The sequence below is a fragment of the Saccopteryx leptura genome, chromosome 2 (assembly GCF_036850995.1).
Source record: "Saccopteryx leptura isolate mSacLep1 chromosome 2, mSacLep1_pri_phased_curated, whole genome shotgun sequence".
NCBI classification, from domain to species: domain Eukaryota; kingdom Metazoa; phylum Chordata; class Mammalia; order Chiroptera; family Emballonuridae; genus Saccopteryx; species Saccopteryx leptura.
The window spans coordinates 39143565-39170379 of NC_089504.1; the positions used below are offsets into that span (position 1 = coordinate 39143565).

Below are 26815 nucleotides of genomic sequence, written 5' to 3' on the forward strand. Positions count from 1 at the left end.
TAAAAATTTAATAGCTTTGTAACTAAGAGATGCATATTCTTCCAGTAATATCCAAAATTGTGACAATGATTGCATTTTATGTTTGGACACCAAAGTGACATCAGAAGATAAATCTTACCAGGTTTTTTATGTTTTGTTCTGTTTTGTTTTGTTTATAAGAGAGGAACAGACAGGGACAAACAGGAAGGGAGAAAGATGAGAAGCATCAACTGATAGTTGTGGCACTTCAATTGTTCACTGATTGCTTTCTCATATGTGCCTTGACCAGGGGGCTCCAGCCAAGCCAGTGACCCCTTGTTCAACCCAGCAACTTTTGGGCTCAAGCCAGATGAGACCATGCTCAAGCCGGCAACTTCAGGATTTTGAACCTGGGTCCTCAGCGTCCCAGGTCGATGCTCTGTCCTCTGCTCCACTACCTGGTCAGGCTCAGTTTTTCTTTTTCACAATGATTAAGGGAACAGGAGTTGATATCTTTCATGAATGGGTTATTTATCCAGAAGTTACCTTTATGGGGATTCTCATTTTCAGGGTAATAATGGTCAGAGCTTTGGACTAATGCTCTTAAATGTTGACTTATTATATAAAATATGCATTTCTGGTTGACACCTACAGCAATCAAAAAGTCTTGGAAAAGTGGAAACTTGTCTACATCTTCTTCCATATGAGACTTTCCCAAAGAACAAGGTTCTTTTTGAATGCATCCATCTTATTTCTTAATGTAAACATATTTGTGTTAAACCTCTGAAGAGAAATATTTAGTTCATTGAAGAGGCTAAATATTTCCACCATATGTACAAGCTTATCCATGCATTCTTCATCCAACAAAAGCTCTACTAATGCAGAATCTTGCTCTTGCAGAGACTGTTTCATTTCTTTCAGCTTAAAAAAACATGAAAGAACCCTTTCTCTTGAGAGCCACCTCACTTCTGTTTGGAGAAGATGTGAATCCACACTTTCACATAGTGTCATGAACAGTCTAGAGTTCAAACCTTGACTACAAATATCATTAACTATCTTCACTGCTTCACTCATCATTTGGATTCAGGGGAAAGTTTCTTTGCAACTGAATGCTGCCAGTGAATCATACAGTGCATGGACCTTTCTGGGTGTGCAACGTCCTTTATTTTTGCAACTACCCCTAAGTGATATCTCAGTCATGCTCACAGCATTGTCTGTCCACATTCTGACGCACTTTCCCCAATCTAAGCCCTCTGCTTGAAAGTACTCATTAACTCATTTTATAAGGCAAGCATAATTCTGATTCCAAAACCAGGCAAAGACAACACAAAGAAAGAAAATTATAGGCCAATTTCCCTGATGAATCTAGATGCTAAAATCCTCAACAAAATATTAGCCAACAAGATCCAGCAATATATGAAAAAAATCATACACCGTGATCAAGTGGGATTTATTCTGGGAAGGCAAGGCTGGTACAATATTCACAAATCAATCAATATGATTCATCACATAAACAAAAGGAAGGAGAAAAACCACATGATAATTTCAATAGATGCAAAAAAAGCGTTTGATAAAATCCAGCACCCATTCATGATCAAAACTCTCAGAAAAGTGGGAATACAGGGACATACCTCAACATGATAAAGGCCATTTATGACAAACCCACAGCCAACATCATACTCAATGGGCAAAATTAAAAGCAATCCCCTAAAGATCAGGAACAAGGCAGGGGTGCCCCTTTCACCATCTTACTCAACATAGTTCTGGAAGTCCTAGCCACAGCAATCAGAGAAGAAGAAATAAAAAGCATCCAAATTGGAAAAGAAGAAGTAAAACTATCATTATTTGCAGATGATATGATATTATATTTATATATAGAAGACTGTAAAGTCTCAGTCAAAAAAACTACTGGACCTGATAAATGACTTCAGCAAGGTGGCAAGATATAAAATTAATACTCAGAAATCAGAGGCATTTTATAGACCAACGATGAACTTTCAGAAAGAGAAATTAAGGAAACAATCCCCTTCACTATTGCAACCAAAAATTAAAGTGCCTAGGAGTACATTTGACCAAGGAGATTAAAGACTTGTCCTTGGAAAATTAAGAAACATTGATAAAAGAAATCAAGGAAGACACAAACAAGTGGAAGCATATACTGTGCTCATGGTTAGGAAGAATAAACATCATTAAAATGTCTATATTACCAAAAGCAATTTATAAATTCAATGCAATACCAATTAAAATACCAATAACATACTTCAAAGTTATAGAACACATATTCCAAGAATTTATATGGAACTAAAAAAGAACACAAATAGCCTCAGCAATCTTGAAAAGGAATAAAGTGGGAATATCACATTTCCCAATATCAAGTTATACTACAAGGCCATTGTATTCAAAACAGCCTGGTATTGGCATACAGGCATATAGATCAATGGAACAGAACAGTGAACCCAGAAATAAACCCACAGCTTTATGGACAACTGATATTTGACAAAGGAGGTAAGAGCATACAATGGAGTAAAAACAGCCTCTTTAATAAATGGTGTTGGGAAAATTGGACATCTACCTACAAAAAAAATGAAACTAGACCACCAACTTACACTATTCACAAAAATAAACTCAAAATGGATAAAAGACTTAAATGTAAGCCGTGAAACCAAGCATCTTAGAAGAAAACATAGGCAGTAAGCTCTCCGACATCTCTTGCAGCAGTATATTTGCTGATTTATCTCCACAGGCAAGTGAAATAAAAGACAGGATAAACAAATGGGACTATATCAAACTAAAAAGCTTTTGCACAGCTAAAGACAATAAGAACAGAATAAAAAGACAAACTACACAATGGGAGAACATATTCGACAATATGTCTGATAAGGGGTTAATAACCAAAATTTATAAAGAACTTATAAAATTCAACACCAGGAAGACAAACAATCCAATCAAAAAATGGGCAAAAGATCCCGACCAGGCGGTGGCGCAGTGGATAGAGTGTCTGACTGGGATGCAGAGGACCCAGGTTCAAGACCCTGAGGTCGCCAGCTTGAGCGCGGGCTCATCTGGTTTGAGCAAAAAAAAAAAGCCCACCAGCTTGAACCCAAGGTCACTGGCTCCAGCAAGGGGTTACTCAGTCTGCTGAAGGCCCACGGTCAAGGCACGTATGAGAAAGCAATCAATGAACAACTAAAGTGTTGCAACGCGCAGTGAAAAACTAATGATTGATGCTTCTCATCTCTCTCCGTTCCTGTCTGTCTGTCTCTGTCTATTCCTCTTTCTGACTCACTCTCTGTCTCTGTAAAAAAAAAAAAAAAAAAAGGGCAAAAGAAATGAATAGACACTTCTCCAAAGAGGACATACAGATGGCCAATAGGCATATGAAAAAATGCTCAACATCACTAATCATTAGAGAAATGCAAATTAAAACCACAATGAGCCTGACCTGTGGTGGCGCAGTGGATAAAGCGTCGACCTGGAAATGCTGAGGTCGCCAGTTCAAAATCCTGGGCTTGCCTGGTCAAGGCACATATGAGAGTTGATGCTTCCAGCTCCTCCCCCCTTCTCTCTCTGTCTGTCTCTCTCTCTCCTCTCTAAAAAAAATGAATAAATAAAAAAAAAAACAAAAAACCACAATGAGATATCACCTCACACCAGTCAGAATGGCACTCATCAACAAAACAACAGAATAAGTGCTGACGAGGATGTGGAGAAAAGTGGACCCACCTGCACTGCTGATGGGAATGCAGACTGGTGCAGTCACTGTGGAAAATAGTATGGAGATTTCTCAAAAAATTAAAAATTGAACTGCCTTTTGACCCAGCCATTCTACTTTTAGGAATATACCCCAAGAATACCATAGCACTGTTTCAAAAGGAGTAATGTGCCCCCATGTTTATGGCAGCATTGTTCACAATAGTGAAGATCTGGAAACAGCCCAAGTGTCTGTCAATGGACGAGTAGATTAAAAAAGCTGTGGTACAGCCTGACCTGTGGTGGCGCAGTGGATAAAGCATCAACCTGGAACCCTGAAGTTGCCAGTTCGAAACCCTGGGCTTGCCTGGTCAAGGCACATATGGGAGTTGATGCTTTCTGCTCCTCTCTCTCCCCCACCCCTCCCCCTTCCCCTCCCCTCCCCCTCTCCCCTTTATAGAAAAAATGAATAAATAAAACCTCTAAAAAGAAAAGGCTGTGGTACATATATACAATGGAATTCTATGGGGCCATGAAAAAGAAGGAAATCTTACCTTTTGCGACAACATGGATGGACATGGAAACTATTATGTTAAGTGAAATAAGCCAGGCAGAAAAAGAAAAATATCATATGACCTCACTCATTTGAGGAATCCAGTGAACAATGTGAACTGAGGAATGGAATTGAGACAGAGGAGAGATCAAAGGGACCAGAGGTGCCTGACCAGGCGGTGGTGCAGTGGATAAGAGCTTCGGACTGGGATGTGGAAGACCCAGGTTCGAGACCCCGAGGTCGCCAGCTTGAGCGTGGGCTCATCTGGTTTGAGCAAAAATTCACCAGCTTGGACCCAAGGTCGCTGGCTCAAGCAAGGGGTTACTCGGTCTGCTGAAGGTCCGCGGTCAAGGCACATATGAGAAAGCAATCAATGAACAACTAAGGTGTCGCAATGCACAACGAAAATCTAATGATTGATGCTTCTCATCTCTCCGTTCCTCTCTGTGTGCCCCTGTCTATCCCTCACTCTGACTCTCTCTCTGTAAAAAAAAAAAAAAAAAAAGGGACCAGAGGAAAAGAGAACAGAGGGAAAGGGGATGATAGGATGAGATAAAGCTGAAGGGAAGGGGGGGAGGGCACTATAGGGAGGGGAGCAAGGGAGATGTTGAGGGGAATACAGGAAAGGGGGGTATATTCGGAGCAACACTAAACTATGTAAACAATAAATTAAAATCAATAAAAAAATAAAATTAATGAATATAAAAAAATAAAAAATTGTTGTTTTACCCTTAAAAAAAAAAAGTACTCATTAAGAGCATTAAATATTTCTGAACTGGTGGCCTGACCAGGTAGATCAAGACAACAGAGTAGTTCTTCCCTAAAGTCTTTATCATCAGTACAACGCATGAAGCAAAGTAGAATAGCATGGTTTTTCACATCTGTTGATTCATCAAGTTGAATGACACATTTTTTTTTTAATCTTTTTTTTTTTTTTTGTATTTTTCTGAAGCTGGAAACGGGGAGAGACAGTCAGACAGACTCCCGCATGTGCCTGACTGGGATCCACCCGGCACGCCCACCAGGGGCAAAGCTCTGCCCACCAGGGGGCGATGCTCTGCCCCTCCGGGGTGTTGCTCTGCCATGACCAGAGCCACTCTAGCGCCTGGAACAGGCCAAGGAGCCATCCCCAGCGCCCGGGCCATCTTTGCTCCAGTGGAGCCTCGCTGCGAGAGGGGAAGAGAGAGACAGAGAGGAAGGAGGGAGGGGGTGGAGAAGCAAATGAGTGCTTCTTTTATGTGCCCTGGCCGGGAATCGAACCCGGGTCCCCCGCACGCCAGGCCGACGCTCTACCGCTGAGCCAACCGGCCAGGGCCAAATGACACAACATTTTGATTTTTTTAGCCTCTCTACAATTTTCTCTTCAGTATTGTTGTCCATATCAACAGTTTTCTGAACGGTATTGTCTGAAATATTTTGTTGTTTTTGTGTGGCTTGAGGACCTAAAATTTCCCAAGTGACATCTAAGATGCAAGGCTTTACTAATTCTTCACCAATAGTGAATGTTTTTTTTCTTTTTTCATTTTCAGTATTCAAAAGGCTGCTAAACAAGGTGCTCAAAACAGCAATTTGTCACTAGTCATCAGTTTCTTCATTTGATTTTTCTGACTTTTCATTTGGTTGTGTAATCTTTCAAAAAATCCAATGGTTCCTTAGTAAGATTGCTATGTTTCAAATGTAAATGACAAGTTTGGAAGGTCTCATTGCATCATCTGACACAATTTCAGAACATATTGTACACAAGGGCAGTGGTGATAATTCACTAATAGGTGCTACAGGGAAACCAAGTTTTCAGTACTCCTTGTACTGCCTAACAAAGTTTCTTTTTCTTTTTTTGGATTCTGTTGCACCTTCTAAATTATCAACATTTCTTTTTCACGGTTTCTTTTAAACTTGAAGGACTGGTACTTGGTTTATCTTCAGTGTTATCACTACTTTTCTTTTGACTATTGTTTTCACTTTTGAAGAAGAGTAAAATATTTTGTTTTTTTCTTACCATTTTGTAGGGTTTAAAATTTACAGCACAATGACACTAAAACAATAATTTATTGCAAACAGTATGGATGCTCTGCAGGCGAGTACATGCACAACTATTTGCGCAAATGTGGAAAAAAAAGTACTGCTGAGAGAGGAATGGGGGTTGGGATTGGAAACACACAGTAGATAAAGTTTTATCATACTGTGCACGATAGTGCATTATGGTGCAAGCTTGTACTTGGATTCCTGATGCCTCATGTACAATTGAACACTACCTAAGTTTGTCCAAATGCTATTTGCACAAGCATGAAATAAAATGAACTACAGGGCCTAGCTGGTTGGCTCAGTGGATAGAGCATCAGCCCAGCATGCAGATGTCCCAGGTTCGATCCCCGGTCAGGGGACACATGAGCAGCGACCATCTGCTTTGCTTCTCTTCCCTCTCCCCTTCTTTACCCTTCTCGCAGTCAGTGGCTCAATTGGTTTGAGTGTTGGTCCCAAGTGCTGAGGATAGCTCAGTTGATTTGAGCATTGGCCCTAAATGGGGGTTTGCCAGTGGATCCCGGATGGGGCGCATGCAGGATTCTGTCTGTCTCCCCTCCTCTCACTTAAAAAAAAAGGTTTAAAAAAGAGAACTACTTTTTCTACCTGACTTTTTTCATTAAAAATCTATGGGTAGCCTGACTTGTGGTGGCATAGTGGATAAAGTGTCGACCTGGAATGCTGAGGTTACTGGTTTGAAACCCCAGGCTTGCCTGGTCAAGATACATACGAGAAGGAGCTATAGTTTGATGTTCCCTGCTCTTTCACCATGCCTTTCTCTCCCACCTTATATCTCCCTATCTCTTCCTCTCTCTCTTACCCTCTCTCTACTTCTTTCTAAAATCAATAAATTTTTAAAATATAGGTAGGTTAGCATTTCTCTCATGTATAAGTGATACAAATTATTCTTCCCTCAGAGGCAATGCCACTTGCTTTGCATATGGACAGACAGGTGCTGGAAAGACCTATACCATGATAGGAACTCATCAGAACCCAGGACTGTATGCTCTGGCTGCCAAAGATATCTTCAGGCAACTAGAAGTGTCCCAGCCAAGAAGGCACCTCTTTGTGTGGATCAGCTTCTATGAAATCTACTGTGGACAGCTTTATGACCTCCTAAATAGAAGAAAAAGGTACTGGAAACAATCTGTTTGAAGCCAGAGTCCCACTGAATCATGGGATTTAATGAGAATTGTTGGTACATTAATGTCCTTTTGTGAAATGAGTCCCTTGACAGATACATACTTTTTAAACTGTCAGTTTAGCTAAAGAAAGATGTAAGTTAGCCTTTCATTAATATTTTTTAAGTGATCAGTTATTCTAATGTTTTTCAAAGATTATCCCTTTTATTTGGGCCCAATTTTAGGAAGTAAGGAAACCAATATATACTTAAATCCATTCTTATTCTTTTGACCTATTATTACACTGGAAGAACTATAAATAATGTTTCCCACGTTCTCCTGTATTTTTTCCTCAACAGTCTTCATGATAGTTTTCTTAAAGTCAGTAAAAAGAGAAGAAAATCTCTTTACTTCATATTAGACTTTTAACTCTTATAAGGCTTAACCTATTGCCCTTACAACATAATACAGTAATTTAGAAATGTGTTCAGTGACTAATTTTAAATCCCTATTATATTTTTTTTTTTAGAGAGAGAGGAAGGGAGAGAGATGAGAAGCATCGGCTCATAGTTGCGGCACTTTGGTTGTTCATTGATTGCCTCTCATTGCCCTTGACCGGGGGTGGGGGGGGCTCCAGCCTAGCCAGTGACCCTTTGCTCAAGCCAGCAACCTTGGACTTAAGGTTACAACCTTAGGCTTCAAGTCAGCGACCTTTGGGTTCAGCCAGAGACCATGAGATCATGTGTATTATCCCATGTTCAAGGCGATGAGCCCATGGTCAAGCCAGATGAGCCTGCACTCAAGCAAGCAATCTCAGGTTTTGGAACCTGGGACCTTAGTTAACATCCCATGTTGACGCTCTATCCCAGGGGTCGGGAACCTTTTTGGCTGAGAGAGCCATGAATACCACATATTTTAAAATGTAATTCCGTAAGAGCCATACAATGACCCATGTACGTTATGCATTATCCAATAAAAATTTGGTGTTGTCCCGGAGGACAGCTGTGATTGGCTCCAGCCACCCGCAACCATGAATGAGTGGTAGGAAATGAATGGATTATAATACATGAGAATGTTTTATATATATATATATTTATATTTTTATATATATATATATATATATATATTTTTTTTTTTTTTTTTTACAGAGACAGAGAGAGTCAGAGAGAGGGATAGACAGGGACAGACAGACAGGAACGGAGAGATGAAAAGCATCAGTCATTAGTATTTCGTTGCATGTTGCAACACCTTAGTTGTTCATTGATTGCCTTCTCATATGTGCCCCGACCGCGGGCCTTCAGCAGACCAAGTAACCCCTTGCTCGAGCCAGCGACCCTGGGCTCAAGCTGGTGAGCTTTTGCTCAAAGCAGATGAGTCCGCACTCAAGCTGGCGACCTCGGGATCTCAAACCTGGGCCCTCCGCATCCCAATCCAACGCTCCATCTGCTGCGCCACTGCCTGGTCAGACAAGAATGTTTTATATTTTTAACTTTTTTTAAATTATTATTAAAGATTTGTCTGCGAGCCAGATGCAGCCATCAAAAGAGCCACATCTGACTCGTGAGCCATAGGTTCCCGACCCCTGCTCTATCCACTGTGCCACCACTGGTCATGCAATCCCTATTGTATTTTTATGGCATTAAGTTTTATTTAGATTGGAAAATGACTAACAGTTTAAGAGGCAATGAAGTTGTGAAAGTATCAATTGACTGGGAAAATAGGGAGGAGAGAGGAAATAGGGGAGATGGACAGGTAAAAGTTTGTCATAACAGATTTAACCTTATACCTGAGACATGTAGGGAGTAGCTACACCAAGTGGAGAGGAGTGAGTTGAGGTTGAACATGGTTAGAAGGCTGGGGAAACCAAATCAGTGAAATAGACTAGCTCCACAACAAAGGTATCCAATCTGCTATGGAGCTGTCTAAAAGGATATGAAAGTTCTATGAGCTCCAGGCAAGCACTGGAATAGGGAATGGAGGTAGAGGAATAGCTCCACTTCAGTAGGGAAAGTGCGATAGGGCCAGCCCCATTGTAGAGGAGCACTAGAGCATTGAGTAGCATAACTGAAGAGCCTAGTGAGTGGGTTTTAGACAAGTCAATGTCCTGTGGACTATTCCATCAACAAAAAGGGACCTTTAGGTATGCCACTAATTAGAAAATATATAGGTTTTGGGGGTTCAGTTGAGCCAAATAAAGGAGGGTGCCACTCTGAGTTCGCTTTGGCAAAGAGTTGCCTTTTCTTTTTACCCTCTCTGTGTCAGTTTTGAAACCTCAAGTTGCCTTAAACACAGCTTCTCTTCCAAACCCCAACAACCTTATTAGGGGCCCTTTCCACTCAAAATGGCTACTTCCTTTAAAAAACAGTTGTGAAAATAAAAGCCACTGTTGCTCTGTGTGTGGTTCATCTGTGTGAAGGGACAGTCAGATTATTCAGCTGTTGTGAGTGTATTTCAGTTATATTATATTCTTTAATGTATATTTGCGTCCCTTAATTATAGCCAAGGGGATGAGAGTTTGCTAACTCCTGGGTTTGAAGCTTCCCTAGGGATCATTAAGGAAGATCTAAACTCTGCGAGTGTCTTGAACTGTGTGGTTTTGTTTTTTTATGTCTCTGGTTAAATTGGCTAATATCTCTTTGTTTCCTCCAATTCTGGGATTCCTAAAATGTCCTGGTCCAGGTCAGGCTTCAAATTAACTCTTAAAAGTAGAGGATAGCCTATCCAGGCTGTGGTGTAGTGGATAGAGTGTCGAACTGGGACATAGAAGACCCAGGTTTGAAACCCCAGGGTCACTGGCTTGAGCCCAAGGTTGCTGGCTTGAGCAAGGGGTCACTCACTCTGCTGTAGCCTCCCCCAGTCAAGGCACATGTGAGAAAGCAATCAGTGAACAGCTAAGGTGCCACATGAAGAATTGATGCTTCTCATCTCTCTCCCTTCCTATCTGTCTTTTCCTCTCCCTCTCAGTCTCTGTTACCAAAAAAAAAGTGGAGGATAAATTGTTTTTATACCCTTGCATAAAAAGTGATAGAAATCTTGCTTATAGGATTTTAAAATCTAGCAGCATATTTTGGTCTATTAGAAACTTTTCTGGGGTGAACTGAGGCCATAGGGCCTGGAAAACATGTTTAGGAATGACATGAGGTCTCTAAAAGCTAGATTGTTCTTTTATTCCAGAAGCCTAACTATTCCAACAGAATTGTTTTCTGAACAGCCAAAGATATCAGTGGATTGTTTTCCTCCAATACTGTAAAAATTTGGAAACTTGGGGAAAGTCAGACTAAGAAAAAAATTTTTTAGAAAAAACCTTTTTTTTTTAATGAAATGGAATTCCATTAACTAGTATCTTATTAAGGAAAAAAATAATCTTAAGAGTCTTTGATAGATTCAGTACATGCCCTTTGATAGGTCTGGTCTCATGATGATGGTAGACCATAACCACTCATTACCTTACATGCAGGCCTGAGGCATTCAGTTCCAGCACCAACTCTTCTTTGCTCCCTTAGAAGATATATCAGGATTGCTTATGTTGCAAGTAAAATAAAACCCCACTTATACTGGCTCAAGCATTTAGGAAGTCATTAGCTCATGTAACTAGGAAGCCTAGAGGACAATCAGGCCTTAAAGTCTTTTCACTGCAGCAGGTAGGTCCGAGTTATTATAAGGACCCAGTTTCTTTGCATTTCTGCTCTACCTCCTATGGTGTTAGCTTCATTCCAGAATTGTCTCTTGTGAATGCTAAATGGTTGCAGCTGCTTCCCAGGCTATATGCTTTCACTTCCAGTGAGCAAGCATCTCATCCCCAGGCACCTAACAACCAGAGAGTAGGACTTTAGTTTGATTGGATCTGCAAAGATCCCATATCCACTCTGAAGCAGATACTCTAGCCAGGAATACACCATCCACTGATTGGCATAGGTCTAGGTTATACATTTATTCTTGTTGTTGTTCCCCTCCCGTACTTTCCTTCTTTTAATTGTAGCCAAAGATACTGATTTGTTTAAAACAGTCAAAGACCACCCCTGAACCTGGGGTCAGGGCCAGGAGGTATGGGAATGGTGTGCATATCAATCCCACCTAGAGGACAAAACTGTTACTTAATGATGGGGGAGTGTTGGGGACAGAAATATGGACAGTCTTTTATGGGGTCTTCGAACGGGAAAAGGTATGAAATTGAATAAATGATAGAGACTTAAAGATATATACATACAGATGGTCTGGGAGGATGGCGCAGCGTAGTCTCTAATGCTCCTAAGCCGATGCAATGGCCACCCCCAGAAGCACATCCATCTTTATTCAAGGAAAAAAACGTGGTCCGTTAGTAATTCACTTGTTTCCAAAACAACTCAAAGACAACTCCCACCATACCATTCAAATCTAACTTTACACTAATAAGAAACTAGCTTCCAGGAAGACAAGATGGCGCTGGAGTAGGCGGACGTACCAACATCTACCTCCCAGAACCAAAGTGGATTACAAACTAATTTTAAGAACTATCATCTGGAAAAAACAACTTTGGACTAAACTAAGAGGACTCTTCAACCAAGGAACACTGAAGAAGCCACACCGAGACTGGTAGGAAAAGCGGAAACACGGAGAGGGCTGTCCAGTTCCCTGGAGCAAACGGCAGCCGGGAGAGACTCGCGTGGCGGGAACTTAGTGTATCCCAAGGTTCTCTTTACCATGCCACAGTCGCAGAGCTCCAGGGAAAAGCAACCTGGTCTCATCTCTCCAGGCAGAGGAGAACAGAAGCTCCATATCCACACATGCTGCAGATGGCTTTTCCAGTCTACCTGAATCATTACCAGCTAGAAGCAGCGGTCATTGGGACTTGGATGTGAGCTGCAAAGTATAGAATTGTGACAACAATTCCAGTGCCGTGCAGATTTTTCCTGGATATGGACTTTTCCTGGACTCCTGATCCTTGTGACAGCTCCTAACAGACTGAACTGGGGTTGGGTTGCATTTTTCAGGGATTTGGCATGGTGTTGGGGCCAACTTGGACTTGGTGAACATGTTAAGGACACTACTCTTTTATGGATTCTTGCTGTATTGGCCAAGAGTTTGCTTAAAGGCTTTAATCATTGTAAAAAAGAAATAGAGGACTAGATAAAGAAGATGTGGCACATATACATCATGGTATACTATTCAGCCATAAGAAATGATGACATCGAATCACTTACAACAAAATGGTGGGATCTTGATAACATTATACGGAGTGAAATAAGTTAATCAGAAAAAAACAAGAACTGCAGGATTCCATACATTGGTGGGACATAAAAATGAGACTAAGAGACATGGACAAGAGTGTGGTGGTTACGGGGGAAGGGGGGAGGGAAGGGGGGAGAGGGGGAGGGGTACAAAGAGAATTAGATAGAAGGTGATGGAGGACAATCTCTCTTGGGTGATGGGTATGCAACAGAACTGAATGACAAGATAACCTGGTCATGTTTTCTTTGAATATATGTACCCTGATTTATTGATGTCACCCCATTAAAATAAAAATTTATTTATAAAAAAAAAAAAGAAAGAAACTAGCTTCCAGCCTCTTCTGGAGAACATAGATGGGACAAGCGAGAATCAGGTATAGCTCTTTGTTAACTAGGCAGGTGAGGTGGGGGGTTGGGTCCAGCACCTCTGTCCCCAAGATATATCCAAACTGCAAAATACCCTGTCCATATTTCAGTCCCCAACAGGGAAGTGATGGAGTGGTTTCTGGCGAGGCAAGAACAAAGTGTTATACAGCAGCTGTGTCATACCAACTATGTCCTTGCATCTGCAGGCTCTTTGCAAGAGAAGATAGCAAGCATGTGGTACAGATTGTGGGACTGCAAGAGATTCAAGTGGATAGTGTGGAGCTCCTCTTAGAGGTAACTTTCTCTCTTGACTTCATCACCGGAGCAGCCTAAATCCAGGGAAAGAATTCATTTTGCTATGTAGTAAGTATAATGTAATGGACTCAGATTTAGGCAAAGGGCAGTGGCAAGTACACCATTTTGCATTCATAAATGTGAGTCCTCTTAGAAGATACTTCCTTTCTCTATAAAGTGGTTGTCTCAGTGCCATGGTAGTGGGAGATAGGGCACGTTTGGAGAACCTAATGCACAAGAGGATACTCTTAGGCCAATTTTTTAAAGCCTACTAATGTGTATTTCTCTGGTAATGGGTCGTCCAAGGTCATTGTTTTGTGCTGGAGGGATCACTGACTCGGCTGGAGCGTGCCCCTCTTCCCCTTAAGGCATGTGTGAGAAGCAATCAATAAACAACTAAAGTGCCGTAATTACAAGTTGATGCTTCTCATCTTTCTCTCTCCTTGTCTGTCTGTCTCTCTTTCTCACTAAATAAATAAATAAAATAAAGGTTTAACTTTTTTTATTGTGAAAAATAGCACTATACAGAAAAATGCATAAGACCTAGATGTGTACAGTATGAAGAAACAAGCACTCTCATATTAAACTACCCACATTAGTAGAACATTGCAGCACCCACAAGAACCTGTACAACCTCCCAGTCATATTTTTCTATTATTCTGACTTTTCTGCTAATCACATTCTTGTTCTTTGTTACAGTTTTATCAACTAAGTATTATCCATAGATGTAGCTTAGTTACCGCCTGTTTTTTAATTTTGTATGAATGGAATTACATTGTATGTATCCTTTTATCTTTTGTTACTTTTGCTCCACATTATACTTTTGAGTTCCATCTATGTTTTTGCATATGGCTGTGGTTTTGTTCATTTTTATTTGTAGTTAGTATTCAATCATATGAATTTAGCATACTTTATTTAACCATTCCACTATTAATGAACAATTGGGGTTGTTTCTATTTGGGGCTCTTGTGAATATTGCAGCTGTCAGTGTCCTTATACATGAATTTCAGTACATAGCATATGAGTTCTCTAGGTTGTAGTTGTAGAATGATTGGGTCAGAGGACATGCATATCTCCCACTTCACTCAGTTTGCCAACTGTTTTCCAAAGTGGTGTACACTCCCTCGGCAATATATGAGCTATTTCATTGCTCTTCATCCTCTCCAACACTGTCTTTGATTTTTGAGTTTTTGACTGTTTGAAAGTGTTTATTATATCTTTAATTTGTATTTTACTGATTAAGGACAAAATTGAATAGGCTTTCATATTTTTAAGTTTTAAATTTCCTCTTTTGGGAATGCCAGTCTGTATCTTTTTCTCATTTTTGAGTTGTCTGTCTTTTACTGATTCATATACTCTGGGTATGAGTTTTTTGTCAGTTTTGTGTGTCATAAGTATGTTGTCTTGTTCTGTGGCTTATTCCATCTAAATTGTTCCATCTTTCTAGTTCCATCCTGTCTTTTAATGCTTGCTTGAGTCCATGTTAAATCAGAACCTCTCAAGGGTGAGGCCCAGATACAGGTATTATTATTTTATTTGGGGGGGTATGGTTTTAAATTAAAATATAGTTCACATACCATAAAATTTACCTTTTTAAAGTGTACACTTCAGTGGTTTTTTTAGTATAATTTTAAGATATAATCCACATACTATAAAATTCACCTTTGTAAAACCTTTTTTTAAAAAAATTATTTTTTATTTTTTTATTTTTTACACAGAGAGAGGGATAGATAGGGACAGACAGACAGGAACGGAGAGAGATGAGAAGCATCAATCATCAGTTTTTTGTTGCAATACCTTAGTTGTTCATTGATTGCTTTCTCATATGTGCCTTGACCGTGGGCCTTCAGCAGACCGAGTGACCCCTTGCTTGAGCCAGCGACCTTGGGTCCAAGCTGGTGAGCTTTGTTCAAACCAGATGAGCCTGCGCTTAAGCTGGCCATCTCGGGTCTTGAACCTGGGTCCTCTGCATCCCAGTCTGACACTATCCATTGTGCCACCGCCTGGTCAGGCTGTAAAACCTTTTAAAATATACAATTGAGTGGTTGTTTTTGTTTTGTTTTGTCTTTTGTATTTTCAGAAAGTTGTACTGTCATCAGCACTATCTAATTCCAGAACATTTTCATCATATCAAAATGAAATCCCATTCCATTAGCCAATTATTCCTTTATTTCTCCTGCCCTCAGTGCCAGGCAACCACTAATTTCTATCTCTACATATTTTCTTATTCTGGCCATATCATATAAATGGAATCATAATAATATGCAACCTTTTATCTCTGGCTTCTTTCATTTAATATAATATTTTCAAGTTTTATCTGTGCTGTAAAGTGTATCACTATTTTTTAATGGCCAAAAAATATTCTATTGTATGGATATATTTTATTTATTTATTAATCAGTTGAACATGTAGGTTGTTTTCAGTTTTTGGCTATTATGTATAATGCCAAGCACAAATTTGTGTGTGGAAATATGTTTTCAGTTGTTTTGAGTATATGCTTAGGAGTAGAATTTGTAGGTCATACTTTTTGAGGAACTGCAAACTCTTTTCCTAAGTGGCTACACCATTTTTACATCCTCACCAGCAATATATGAAGGTGGGTATTATTTTAAAAGTTCCCCAGGCGATTGTAACATATAGCCTTCATAGTCATTCTTCTAGTGCAGCGGCTCTCAACCTGTGGGTCGCGACCCCAGCGGGGTCGCCTAAAGCCATCGTAAAATACATAATGCATATCAGGTATTTATATTCCGAATCATAACTGTAGCAAAATTACAGTTATGAAGTAGCCACCAAAATTATTTTTTGGGCCCTGGCCGGTTGGCTCAGCGGTAAAGCGTCGGCCTGGCGTGCAGGGGACCTGGGTTTGATTCCCGGCCAGGGCACATAGGAGAAGCGCCCATTTGCTTCTCCACCCCCCTCTCCTTCCTCTCTGTCTCTCTCTTCCCCTCCTGCAGCCAAGGCTCCATTGGAGCAAAGATGGCCCCGGGCGCTGGGGATGGCTCCTTGGCCTCTGCCCCAGGCGCTAGAGTGGCTCTGGTAGGGGCAGAGCATCGCCCCCTGGTGGGCAGAGCGTGGCCCCTGGTGGGCGTGCCGGGTGGATCCCGGTCGGGCACATGCGGGAGTCTGTCTGACTGTCTCTCCCGTTTCCAGCTTCAGAAAAATACAAAAAAAAAAAAAAAATTTTTTTGGTTTGGGGTCACCGCAACATGAGGAACTATATTGCAGGGTCACGGCATTAGAAAGGTTGAGAACCACTGTTCTAGTGCCTGGTTGGCAAACTGCGGCTCATGAGCCACATGTGGCTCTTTGGCCCCTTGAGTGGGGCTCTCCCCCAAAATACCATGTGCAGGTGCTACCTCAATAAGGAATGTACCTACCTATATAGTTTTAGGTTTAAAAAATTTGGCTCGCAAAAGAAATTTCAGTCGTTGTACAGTTGATATTTGGCTCTGTTGACTAATGAGTTTGCCGACCACTGTTCTAATATATCCAAAAAGCCTGGCTGGAGTCAAAGGGAGAGAGCTGGAAGCACATGCTGGGTATTTGACATTACTCACCTTTAGAACAGCTTCACAATATACTCCCCTCCATGGACTTGGGTGCATGAAATGGCAGGTGGCCTGCCATTGATAAGCTTTTCTTTAACAGTTTCTTTTTCCTGAAACAAATAGGTAAATTTTGTTTAAGGGATGGGACCTCATATTTGTGTGATTATTAGATACCTGTGTTCTGGGATCCGAAACCTGAAGATAACACCTCAAGTTTTGAGTGTGGCTGTTTTGAGGGTCATCTAAGTCTTAAGAGCCAAGAAGAGCCCCTTGGATTACAAAGGCAGGCACAGAACAAAAGTGTGGGAGATACATGTTGAAGAGTCTCCCTGAGATTGTGACCATTCTTACCTGTCCAGAGCTCCCTTTACTGTGGAGTCCTCAGGAAATTATTTCTCATTCCCTCGGCCCCACTTTCCCCAGCCATTTGTTCTTCTGGCCAGGAGTTTCAAAGGGTTTGGTCCTTGTGATGCTTTTTGTCCCTGGAGATTAGACCAGTTTAATGGGAAAGGAGCAAACACTACAAGGAAGTCCTTTCTCCTTTGCTATGGGCCATAACTGTGCTAATGGGCAATCTGGTGTCAAATCACACGCTTGCCCTGGAAGAGTTTATGGCACTGCTCTATCCTAAGGTATCTTTCCTAAGAAAAATCAGGAAGAAGTTTGTTAGTCAACATATTATTGCCATTGATACCCTCTGCCTATAGGTTGGACAAGAAGGAAGCTAGCTGAAGTCAAGGTAGAAAATTGGTATAAATTATAAATATTTGACATGGTTACTCTCATAAACATTTATTGACTCGAAACACCAGCACTTGCTAACTCAGATGTCATGCTTTCACTATCAGGTGTCACTGTTCATGCTCACTCAGGTATCACCCATGTGTTTGCTCAAGTGTCACCACAGGAATCATCTTCAAGTGTTACCCTCACAGATCACCCTCAGGCTCACTCAGATGTGGCCACTTATTACCTGCCTCACAACTGGCAGCTTTATTTATTTATTTATTTATTTATTTATTTATTTATTTATTATAGTTTCCTTGATTGTAATTGGTAGCAGAGGCCCACACAGCAAGAGCTTGCTTTGTAAGCTTTAGCTGTATGCCGATGACAGCTAATTAATCTATGCACATTGCCTATCTTACTGAAGTTCTCATAGTCCTTCTTTGATATTTGTGCAGGAAGCTTAGTGATTAAAGCTATGTAACCAGACAGAGCTGGGCCCCTGTGCCATGTACCCTTAAGCATGTCTTTTACTTTCCTGAACCTGAAGTATATAGATGATAGTAGATGACTGGGCCTGGTAAGAAAGAAGGAAATGAAATAACATACATAAAATGTCTACAGTGATGCTAGCTCAATTTGTCACATGTTATTCTTATCAGTAAATCCCTGAATATTTCCCAGTGCCACAGAACTTGGCAGTTTTCTCTACTTTCTCCCATCCAAGTATATACTAACCAGGCTCAGCCCTGCTTAGCTTCCAAGATCAGAGGACATCGGGCACATTCAGGGTGGTATGTCTCTTCTTTCTATTGCAGCATGTTCCCATTTCACTACTCACATAACATGTTTTGTCTGAATGCCCTACATTTAGAAACTTGCCATATAGACTTTAGTTATGGAAGAAGGAATTTGAAAAGGAGAGGGAGGTATGAGAGGAAAAAGGGGCCTAATTATTTTTAAAGTGATTGCATTAATTCTGCTCTACTCTTAGACTTTTATTTCCCCCACATAAATTTTTTTTCTCTTTATTCTCTTTCTCCCTCACACACTCCTTTCCTTCCTTCTTTCCTTTCTTTTTCTTTCTCTTTTTCTCTCTCTTTCTTTCTTTTTTTTTTCTTTAGTGTACATGCGATTGTGGGGGAGACAAACAGGAAGGGAGAGAGATGAGAAGCATTAACTCATAGTTGCAGCACTTTAGTTGTTCATTGATTACCTTCTCATATGTGCCTTGATCAGGGTGGGGGAGGGTGCTCCAGCCTAGCCAGTGACCCCTTGCTCAAGCCAGCAACCTTGGGCTTCTAGCCAGCGACCTTTGGGCTCAAGCCAGCAACTACACGGGGTCATATCTATAATCTCATGCTCAAGTCAGTGACCATGCACTCAGGCTGGTGACCTCGGGATTTTGAACCTGGGTCCTCAGTATCCCAGATTGACACTATCCATTGCACCAACACCGGGGTCAGGCTTTTTCCCTTATACTGGGCAGCGCATGAAATCTTATGTTGATCTATAAAACTCTTATTTCCCCGTGAAACTAATTGTTTTACATTTGTGAAAAATAGTTTAAGTCTTGGAAGTTTACATGGAGATGTAGGTTCCTTAGTATTATTTTTTTAATTAATATTTATTGAAAACTTACTATGTGCCAATTATGGTACTAAGTACTATACATTGTTATCTTTTTAATTCTCGTAAGTAACCTCTGAGAGCATTGGAACTGCCAGGGTGCTGCTTCCTGCACCAGCCTCTTGCACCTGCCAGGCCCTCATGGGGCTTGGGCCCGCAGCAGAGGGCTAGACTTTCCCAGCCCAGCGGGCCCCGCTGCCTCCAAAACCAGTCGTTATGGACCAGCACAGCCCCCTGCACCAGGAAACCAAGTTCTTGAGTCCTGAATTTATTTCTTCAAAAGGAAGAACAAATCCTCTGAAATTTCAAATAGAAATAAAAGATGTGTTAGAACAGAGAAAAGTACCCCACAATGCAGAGTTCTCTGTTGGAATCATTCCTCATGTTACTACAGCCAATGTGTGCCAGTGGGAAAACCAGCCAGTTTCTGGGGACCTGCATCCAGAGATCAGGAACAGGAGTTGGAGCTACTTTTATACTTTGTAATACTATTGAAGGAAAAGGTGTTGTGATTTGTTTTGAACTTTATAATCCTAGAATTCAGAAGATCCAAGAGGTCAAATTAGAGAAACAGCTCAATGACAGCTTGTTATATTTACGAGATGCCCTTCCTAAATACAGCAACTTTGATATTAATATGAGGCCAACAGTATAGGAATCTAGCCAAGAAGTTCCTGTTAATAAGCTGAAAGTAAAAATAAAGCCTACACCCTGGTCCAAACGGTGGAAGCATCCAAAGTTTAATAGTAAAGGAATCAAATTGATCTTTATTTAACTGAAGGGCAAATGAAAGCAGCTCAGAAATGGAGTCAGCCATAGCTTGAGTTGATATGATGAGGAAATATGATACTTCAAGAATTGAAGCTGCACCTGACCAGGTTGTGGTGCAGTGGATAGTGTCAGCCTGGGACGCTGAGGACCCAGGTTCAAAACCCTGAGGTCACCGGCTTGAGCATGGGCTCCTCAGGCTTGAGTGTGGGATGGGATCATAGATGTTACCCCATGGTCACTGGCTTGAGGCCATTGTCACTGGCTAGAGCAAGTGGTCCCTGGCTCGGCTGGAGTCCCTGGTCAAGGCACATAATAGAAAGCAATCAATGAACTAAGGTGCCACAACTATGAGTTGATGCCTCTCATCTCTCTCCCTTCCTGTCTGTCTCCATCCCTCTCTCTCTTTCACTAAAAGAAAAAAAAAATTAAAGCTGCAATGTGGGATGAAATTGAAGCAGTGAAAAGGTCTTGATCTGAACATGTATTTAGGTCCTTGCAGAGGACATAGTGACTCTCAGAAGATTTTTTAAGAGATCAATTTAATTTTGTATGTAAAGACATAGTCATTAAATCAACTAAGCATTCATTATTTTATGGGTACTATTTAAAAAAAATTAGCATAGCATTTTATTACTTTAAAAGGAGAAATTTTTAAAAAATTAAGTAACCTATGAGATGACCATTTTATGGATAAGAAAATGAGACTCTAAATAGTTAAGTGATTTGCAAGTGTTCACACATTGCAAGAGTTCACACAACCATGTATGAGGGCTGGCATGTGAATCCAGATAACCTAATTTAACTTGAGTTGTATGCCATTTACAAGTTTGTCGATGATCTTCACAAACTGCCTCATTGTTTTACTCTTCAGAACTCAGCTGCTTTATTCCACAGTTTCTGAAAAAAGCATGGTGATTTCAGACTGTTGTTACTGAAGCTGAGGAAACTGGACCAAAGACAGAAACTCATGCCTTCCCTAAAAGGCATTTAGTCAGAAAAGGTTGCCTCAACATGTTAGGTTTTCTGAGATGCACTCACCAGGTACCTAGTACTCTATGATAGACAAGGTATAGTGAAAAAACAAGTGCAGAACTCTGTAGTAGAACCCCAGAAGCCAGTCTTTCTTGACTCCCCTGTGGGTGAATTTCACCACAAGGCCATCCTTTCAGCTTCCTGTCAATATCCATAGTTCTGACCAAGTATAGTCCTTAGTCCTTCAGAGCTCACAGGCCCAGCAGAAGTATCATCGTTACTCACCTGGCACAGGGCACTTGGCTTCTATACCTTCCTGACAGTATTTCACCTATGTGACCTTGGATAACTAACTTAACTTCTCTATGACCCCTTCCTTATCCAGCAAGCATTTTGCTTACACAAATATGGAGATTTAAAAGATCTGTCTTGTCTCTTCATGGGGTTTGTAAAAGACAAAACAAAATGATGAGAACTCTAAAACTCTAGGAGGAAATGTACCAGAATCTTGTTAACTCTGGGATTATGTATATGGGTGTATATTTTTTTCTTCATCCTTTTCCTGTATTTGCCACAGGAAGCATGTCTTAATTTTCTAATACAAAAAGAAAAGTTTGATAAAAAGAACAATGCAAATCTAAGGTGATCCATCATCATTGCATTATAGTCTATATAAGCATGAAATCAGGGCTATAGGGAGAAGCTAGGATGAGGAAGTGCGTTTAAACGGGATGGTTCAGTCACAGATATAGCCTTAAGTGACCTAGCCAGCCAGCATCTAAGTTTAGTTAGTTATACTTTGTCTTGGCACTTGCCCCACTCAGTGTAAGGGATTTCTGCTCTAACTTGCCTGATTTCTGATTAGCAGCAACATGCTATCCATGAAGTTGATAATAAATTAACAGGCTTTTCTCATTACAGAAGGATTTATGGTAGTCCCTTTAAACTTTTAGCAAGCAATTTACAAAATTAGTGCATTCACAGTATGACTGTAAATTCAATTCTAAAGTATACTGATATAATTCTAAATCTCACCTACAATTAATCTTTCGGAACATAACTATTGTTTAGATCATGGAGGAACTTATTCAAATTTTTTTTTAATTAAGTGAAAGGAAGGCAGAGAGACAGACTCCCGCATGCACCTGACTGGGATCCACCTGGCAACCCCTGTCACTGGGGCTGCTGCTCTGCCCATCTGGGACTGCTGCTGTCTTGGTTGGCAATCAAGCTATTTTAACACCTGAGGCAAGGCCATAGAGCCATCCTCAGTGCCCAGGGCCAACTCGCTCGTGTCACTCGAGCCATGGCTGTAGGAGGGTATGGAGAGAGAGAGAGAGAGAGAAGGAGGGGGAGAGGTGGGAAAAGCAGGTGGTCGCTTCTGTGTGCACCCTGACCAGGAATCAAACCTGGGGACTTCCCCATTCTGGGCTGATGCTCTACTGCTGAGCCAGTTGGCCAGGGCCAGTTAGTTCAATTTTTATTTTTTATTTTTATTTTTATTTATTTATTTTTTTAATTCATTTTAGAGAGGAGAGGGAGAGACAGAGGAGAGACAGAAGGGGGGGAGGAACTGGAAGCATCAACTCCCATATGTGCCTTGACCAGGCAAGCCCAGGGTTTCGAACCGGCAACCTCAGCATTTCCAGGTCGATGCTCAATCCACTGCGCCACCACAGGTCAGGCCAGTTCAATTTTTAAAAAGCACAAGTCCCTGCTTATTAAAATATTTTGTGGCTTATTGTGGAAGTTTGACTCTGTCAACTTCCACATACATTCTGGATGTAGAATTTAGTTCTGCCACACAACAACTGTTTGTAAGAAAATCAAACTCTGAGTTTATTTCTCAGTTGTAAACTGGGCATGATAATCATACTCACCTCATATTAGACTGTTGTGAGAATTCTATCAAATAATATATTTAAAGTTTTTCACTTTTCTGATTCTCAGCAATTAATACTCCTTTCCCTGTCCAAAATCAGGGCAGTATGTTTATATATGAGTGTGTTTTTAGTGGCTAGAGGTCAATCCTGAGGCTTTACCTCCTCTCCACCATTCCCTGTGGCCAGAGGGACCCAAGTTAATCTTTATTCCTCTTTGGAGGGGCATTGGTCTCAAGGGAAATCATGGGCTCATGGCAATTGCAATAACTCATCACTTCCATGTTCCCACACATCAGGCCTGACCCCCTTTATGACTGCATCCTGGTGGAACAGGTGGACGTTCTATCCTTTGCTTCAGTTACTAAGATAGATGGGTATTATGGGGCCTTTGCTTTGAAGCCAAGTTATGCCTTAGAGATTTTTGTCAGGCTGAATCCATCAAAGATATTAAAAAATAAATGAGATCAAGAAGTAAATTAGCTTTCAAGCTATTGAACATTCTCCCCTAAGATTAGTATTCCATGTTGTTTTCATTGCTGTTGGGTACTTACTCTGTATGATATAGTGTTTAGACAGCTTTCAACATGAAGGGGAAAAAAATTGCAGTGTACTAACAAAGTTACACATCTGGTGTCTGTTGCATTCAGCCCACTCTCGGGAGCCGTAGGACTTTGTTTCTCCCTGGGGAAGTCACCCTATGGATTTTATTTTCCAGGTGATTTTGAAGGGCAGCAAGGAGCGCAGCACCGGGGCCACTGGAGTTAATGCAGACTCCTCCCGCTCCCACGCTATCATTCAAATTCAGATCAAAGATTCAGCCAAGAGGACTTTTGGCAGGTAAGCTAGAAATATTCAGGGAACAGCATTGTCTGCCCTTTCTTAATGTGACTTTGAAATATGTGTTATCAACAACAGGACACCCTGCCACCATGGAGTTCTTTATTTCAGGGATACAGAGTAGAGTTGTTAGCCCTGAAATAAATCATTGTACTAAAGTGCCATCAGTTGATTAACCATGAAGTAATGGCCTATTGTTGGTCAACCCTAACTTATTAAAAGGGACATTGATTGCTTCTAACATGAAACACAGAATCAGCAGAGGAATAGCAGAGAATGCATCTCAGAGAGCTTACAGGCCAAAAAAAAAAAAAAAGGAAAATTAATCCATCCTTCTTGAAAGAAGCCGTAAGACAATTGGGTACATTCATTGCTTCTCTGGTGCTATCTTAGCCAACTCTGCCACACTGATGGATGAGCCTATCTCACCTCTGAATAATGAGTCTTTTTTTCTTTCTTTCTTTTCTTTTTTTTTTTTTTTGGCTGGAAAGAAGCCCACAAAAGTTTCTATTTAATTATCTAAGTGGGTCCCCTAAGTGATTTACATTGTGGTCACTTAGCCTTATGGAAAAAATGTTTTATTAATTTCAGTCATACTTTCTCACAAATGATTAAAACCAATGGAATTGTCTGGGTGAACACTGCCAGCAGCAGCAAGCAGATCAGAATCTTGCAATACTTTTGGAAAGCTGACAGTAATGTCTTTTTTCCCCTAAGTATAGGCCAGTGTTAATTTCTTCCGGCTGTCACAAAATGCTGACTGATGTGAAAATAAACCAAAGCTCCAAAGATGTCATGCCTACTATGTCTTTTCTCTAGGATCTCTTTCATTGACTTAGCTGGCAGTGAAAGAGCAGCAGATGCTAGAGACTCGGATAGACAGACAAAGATGGAGGGTGCAGAAATTAACCAGAGTCTTCTGGCTGTAAGTGTTTGAAAGATTTTTTTTTTCTTTCTTTCTTTCTTTTTTATTTTTTGTATTTTTTCTGAAGTGAGAAGCGGGGAGGCAGAAAAACAAACTCCCACATGCGCCCAACTGGGATCCACCCAGCATGCCCACCAGGGGGCGATGCTCTGCCCATCTGGGTGTTGCTCCATTGCAACCAGAGCCATTCTATCAACTGAGGCAGAGGCCATGGAGCCATCCTCAGCGCCCAGGCCAACTTTGCTCCAATGGAGCCTTGGCTGAGGGAGGGGAAGAGAGGTAGAAAGGAGAAGGGGAAGGGTGGAGAAGCAGATGGGTGCCTCTCCTGTGTGCCCTGGCTTGGAATCAAACCCAGAACTTCCACATGCTGGGCCAGTGCTCTACCACTGAACCAACCATCCAGGGCCTGAAAGCTTTGATCTAAAAATCTTCTTGAGCCCTGGCTGGTTGGCTCAGTGGTAGAGCATCAGCCTGGTGTGCAGGAGTCCTGGGTTCGATTCCCTGCCAGGGCACACAGGAGAGACGCCCATCTGCTTCTCCACCCCTCCCCCTCTCCTTCCTTTCTGTCTCTCTCTTCCCCTCCCACAGCGGAGGCTCCATTGGAGCAAAGTTTGCCCGGGCGCTGAGGATGGCTCTGTGGCCTTTGCCTCAGGCGCTAGAATGGCTCTGGTTGCAGCAGAGTGACGCCCCAGAGGGGCAGAGCATCGCCTCCTGGTGGGCATACCGGGTGGATCCCGGTCAGGCACATGCGGGAGTCTGTCTGACTGCCTCCTCGTTTCCAACTTAAGAAAAATATAAAAATCTTCTTGAGAGATTTTGCCCCTCTTTAACATGCAGCCAGGTGGGTGAGGGTAGGACAGAATCAACAGAGCAAGGGCATGGCATGCTCTTATCTGGCAGTGAATTCCAGGGGTGGAAGTGTAGGCTGCTCAATCTGATTCTCAGCAATTCTAAGCCATTCTTCCCTTCTCTCCCTGTCTTCTCTTCCTCTAGTCATTCCTTGTCATTTAGGAGTAGAGAAGTATTTTTGAAATGTTTAACTTAGATAAGCTTTTTCCCTCTCATCAAGTTTTAAAGTTGTATTACTTTTTCAAACTTATAAAATGAGAACAAATTTTGTGTGTGTGTGTATGTGTCAGAGATAGAGAGAGGGACAGACAGACAGGAAGGGAAAGAGATGAGACGCATCAATTCTTGCAGTATTTTAGTTGTTCATTGATTGCTTTCTCATATGTGCCTTGACCAGGGGGCTACAGTAGACCAGGTGACAACTTGCTCAAGCCGGCGACCTTGGGCTTAAGCTGGTGAGCCTTGTTCAAACCAGATGAGCCAGCACCCAAGTCAGCAGTCTCGGGTTTTGAACCTGGGTCCTCCATGTCCCAGTCCGACACTCTATCCACTGCGCCATTGCCTGGTCAGGCAAAACGAGAGCAAATATTAAAATGATCTCCCAAATACTTGTCACCCAACTTCAACATGTGAAAAATCTAACCAATACTTTTCTTTCCCTAGTTCAGGGGTCCCCAAACTTTTTACACAGGGGGCTAGTTCACTGTCCCTCAGACCATTGGAGGGCCGGACTATAAAAAAAACTATGAACAAATCCCTATGCACACTGCACATATCTTATTTTAAATTAAAAAACAAAACAGGAAAAAATACAATATTTAAAATAAAGAACAAGTAAATTTAAATCAACAAACTGGCCAGTATTTCAATGGGAACTATGCTCCTCTCACTGATCACCAATGAAAGAGGTGTCCCTTCCGGAAGTGCGGCAGGGGCCGGATAAATGGACTCAGGGGGCCACATGCAGCCCGCGGGCCGTAGTTTGGGGACCCCAGCCCTAGTTGAATTATTTTAAAGTGAGTCATTATGCTATTTCTTCGACAAGTATTTCTTTATGTGATAAGGACTCTTATTTTTAATATAATTATGCTATTATCATACCTAAAGAAATAATTATTTAATGTTATCTATTATCCATTAAGTATTATAGTTTCTCCAGTTATCCCATAAATGTCTTTGTTTTTACAAAAATAATTTTTTTAAGATTTAGTTTATTTATTTTGCAGAGGTGGAGCAGGAACTAGAAGTATCAACTCATAGTTGCTTTACTTTAGTTGTTCATTGATGGCTTGTCGTACGTGCCTTGACTGGGCAAGCCCAAGGTTTCCAACCAGTGACTTCAGTATTCCAGGTTGACGCTCTGTCCACTGTGCCACCACAGGCCAGGCCCGTAAATGTCTTTTTATAGCTGGTTTGTTTAAATCAAGATGCAAATGAGATCCTTGGATTGCTTTTGATTGCTGT

The 26815-nt window shown here is 41.3% G+C and overlaps 1 protein-coding gene and 1 pseudogene across 1 annotated transcript in view; both read left to right on the top strand.

Annotated features, from left to right (window-relative positions):
* The window catches only part of KIF24 (kinesin family member 24), a 105305-nt gene that overhangs the window by 60835 nt on the left and 17655 nt on the right, over nt 1–26815 (top strand). The window contains exons 6-9 of the mRNA XM_066367782.1: nt 7138–7353; nt 13121–13208; nt 23456–23577; nt 24397–24502. Coding sequence (XP_066223879.1) covers nt 7138–7353; nt 13121–13208; nt 23456–23577; nt 24397–24502 — 532 coding nt within the window. The remainder of the gene's footprint in view (nt 1–7137; nt 7354–13120; nt 13209–23455; nt 23578–24396; nt 24503–26815) is intronic.
* Nucleotides 18053–20357, top strand: LOC136393655 (large ribosomal subunit protein bL19m pseudogene; annotated as a pseudogene).